The 3,533-nt window shown below is 39.7% G+C and overlaps 1 protein-coding gene across 1 annotated transcript; it reads right to left on the reverse strand.

Annotated features, from left to right (window-relative positions):
* Nucleotides 1-656: 656 nt before the first annotated feature.
* LOC122483436 (olfactory receptor 51H1-like) lies at nt 657-1,610 on the reverse strand. The gene has a single exon (XM_043580442.1). The coding sequence runs from the start codon at nt 1,608-1,610 to the stop codon at nt 657-659; it is 954 nt and encodes a 317-aa protein (XP_043436377.1).
* Nucleotides 1,611-3,533: the final 1,923 nt, after the last annotated feature.

Consider the following 3,533-nt stretch of genomic DNA (forward strand, 5'->3'; position numbering starts at 1 on the left):
GCGCAGAGCCTTCTTGAGATTGTCCCTCTTTCTCTCTCTCTGCCCCTCCCCTGCTCATGCATGTGCACATGCTCTCTTTCTCTCTCAAAATAAATAAATAAATAAATAAACTTTTAAAAAAAGGTGTAAATCAAGTAACCACAGATGTGTCTGTTTTAATTTGATCATAGGTACTCTTCACTCAATAAATACCAAAACATAAGTGCTATTTGATTCTGTGACAGTTTTCTTTGCTCTTTTGTTAAGAAAAACAAAACAAAACAAAACAATATCTCAGAGGTCCAACCCTTCAGTAGTGCTGTTGTGCTTCTAGAATTCTTCTTTATGTAATCATTATTTAATTGATGATTAAAGAAAGAATGCTACTTCATCTTATATGAGTAAATGCTCATAAGTGCTATCTAGATACACAGGTAATAATTTATACCATTGCTGATGCTCATCTCCAAGTTTCAAACAAGAAAAATTATGATGTTAATTAAATTAGATTTTGTATGTGACACCAGATTTCAAAATGGAGTGTATACAGGACAAGAATGACCCATGTTATTTCGTCACCCACGATCCTTGCCCACCCTTGAATTTCACTAGATGTGCATAATCTGACTGCATTGGAACTGCTGAAATGGCCACACCTTATACTTGACTCCACTTCCCTAGGCCCTGTCTTTTCTCCCCTGGAACATGTGTAAGATCCGCCTTCGTATCTGCTTAGTCTTCACACTATAGACAATGGGGTTTAGTACAGGGGGGAGTAACAGATAGATATTGGCCATGAGTGTGTGTACTACTGGTGATAGATGCTTCCCAAATCTGTGGATCATGGTGACACCAATGAGAGGAACATAGAAGAGGAGCACGGCACAGATGTGAGAAAGGCAGGTGTTGAGGGTTTTGACCCTTTCAGTTCTGGAAGCAATGCCCAGCACAGTCTTCAGGATGAGCATGTAAGAAAAGAGAATGATGAGGGCATCCAGCCCCAATGTGAAGATGACTATGATGAGGCCATAGAGACTGTTGATGCGGGTGCTGGCACAGGCTAGCCGCATTGCATCTTGGTGGAGACAGTATGAATGAGACAAGACGTTGGAACGGCAAAAAGGTAGCCGCTTTATAAGGAATGGCACAGGCAAAACCACACAGACTGCCCGGATGAGGACAGCTATTCCGATCTTTCCAATGATGTCATGGGTGAGGATGGAAGCATAGCGTAATGGGTCTCGGATGGCCACAAAACGGTCAAAGGCCATGGACACTAATACTCCTGATTCTACCACTCCAAATCCGTGGATGAAAAACATCTGTGTAATGCATGCATCAAAGGGAATCTCAGGGGCATTAAACCAGAAGATGCTGAGCATGGAGGGTGAGGTGGACATGGAGAGACTAACATCGGTGACAGCCAAGATAGAGAGGAAGTAGTACATAGGCTCATGGAGACTCTCATCTACCTTGATGACAGCTAAGATGGTTCCATTTCCCAGGAGAGTTAGTGTGTAGAGAAATCCCAAGGGAAAGGCCATCCATGGGTTTTTATCTGACATCCCAGGGATACCTGTCAAAATGAAACTGTGGTGGTTGGCATGTGATGCAGTTGAATTCATTGTCATGGTCTCACTGTTGGGGGAGGCTGGACTCTCCCACTTAGCTTGCAGCTCCTAACTTGAAAATATATTTTCATAGAAGACAGGTAAATGGCTTTATAAATAGAGAAGAAGAACAATAGAGGAGGCAGTTATGTTAAAAACAGCATCTAGGAGGTTTTTGTATCACTATGTCCTTTTGCTTCCTAGACAATCACATGAAATGAAGCAGCAGCACCCAAGGGCTTGATAGTGTAGAGCATTTTTCTAAATAATAATAATAAAAAAACCCACTATAAAGTCACAACACCACTACCACACAAACACCTACCCACAGCTCCACTGCCATCACAAACCCACATTCACACAAACACATACAGTCTCATACATACACATATGTGTGTGTGTTCTTCCACATGTTTAGGCATTTACTTCACTGTATTTATGATGGCCTACATTTGTAAATAGAAGCATTAGTGGATAAAACTGTTAAAATTAATATTTAACCTTCACAAATTTTAACAATTTATAATTTTCCATAATCTCATTTTAAACCAGCCGGGAATAAAGGTGCCCGAGAAACAACCACACATAGGATATGAGAGTTGCCAGTTACAAAATTTTTATTTTGAGAATCTCCTAACATACCAGAAACTTGGGGTCATTCTTAAAACTTCTTCTTTCATCAAACCAACATTTAACCAACTTCACACTTGCTTCAGAACATATGAAATAAGTATTCCTTTTCTGTCTTTTGTACAGTCAATAAATAAGATAACCCATTTCTCCCGGACTTCCCAACAGACCATCCTCCATCTACTAGTGCCTCTGCCAACAATTATTCATTCTGAAGTCTGAACAAACTTTTTGGATTTGGGATATGATTTTATTCATCACCAGCAAAAGCTCCTTTAAGGGCTTCTATTGTACCTAGAACAGAGTCTCAAATATTTATCTTAAAAAATTTTTTTATGTGTACTTATTTTTGAAAGAGAGAGAGAGAGACAGGCAGAGAGAGACACACAGAGAGAGATAGAGAGCAGAGGAGGGGCTGATAGAGGGAGACACAGCATGTGAGGCAGGCTCCAGGCTCTGAGCTGTCAACACAGAGCCAGATGTGGGCCCAAACCACGATGACCTGAGCCGAAGTTGGACACTCAACCAACTAAGCTACTCAGTCACCCCTCAAATCTTTATCTTAGCCCTCCAGATACAGCAGGATTCAGCTCCTATGCCTATCATCTGCTCCCACACCAACTTACATTATTTCTCTCCCCTTTGGTCTCTTTAATCCAGCCAAATTTTCAGTGTTTCAGTTCCTGGATCCGAGTGAGATACTTCCTGATACAGGATTTCCACATATGTTCTTCCCTGTTCTTTATGCCTTTCTCTACCTCCCATACAACTCTTCTTTGCCGAGTCAAAGCCTATATATCCATTCCAAGTAAGCCTTTTCCAAATGCTCATAGTGGTTAAGATTTCTTAGTATGCTGTTTTCATATTCTGGGCATGTCCTTATCATAAGTGAGTACAGTTAAATATTGTATGATTATTTGTTTCATGTCCCTCTCTCCTGCTAGAAGTTAAACTTCCTGAAGGAAGGAATATTTATATGTTCATCACTTAATAAAACACATGTTAAGCATATATTAGTGTTTCCAAATGTGTGAAATGAAGGAATTAAATAATAAATTAATTAATGTGAATGATTGAATGTCATTATTTTTTTCAGAAGTCTTACAAATCCTCAAACTCCTCCCTGATCTTCTATATGTAGGTTGGGAATCATTAACCAAGATAAGCATCTCTTTTTCTAAAATGGAACAGATAAAAAAACTTAAATGAGGAGACTTTGAAAGATATCATAGTGTCTTTATTCTCACCTAGGTGCCTGATATGGGAAAGGAGAAAGAAAAATCTCAAAAGCCAACAAGGTGACCAGTCAGGTAG

The sequence above is a fragment of the Prionailurus bengalensis genome, chromosome D1 (genome assembly GCF_016509475.1).
Source record: "Prionailurus bengalensis isolate Pbe53 chromosome D1, Fcat_Pben_1.1_paternal_pri, whole genome shotgun sequence".
Lineage (NCBI taxonomy): Eukaryota > Metazoa > Chordata > Mammalia > Carnivora > Felidae > Prionailurus > Prionailurus bengalensis.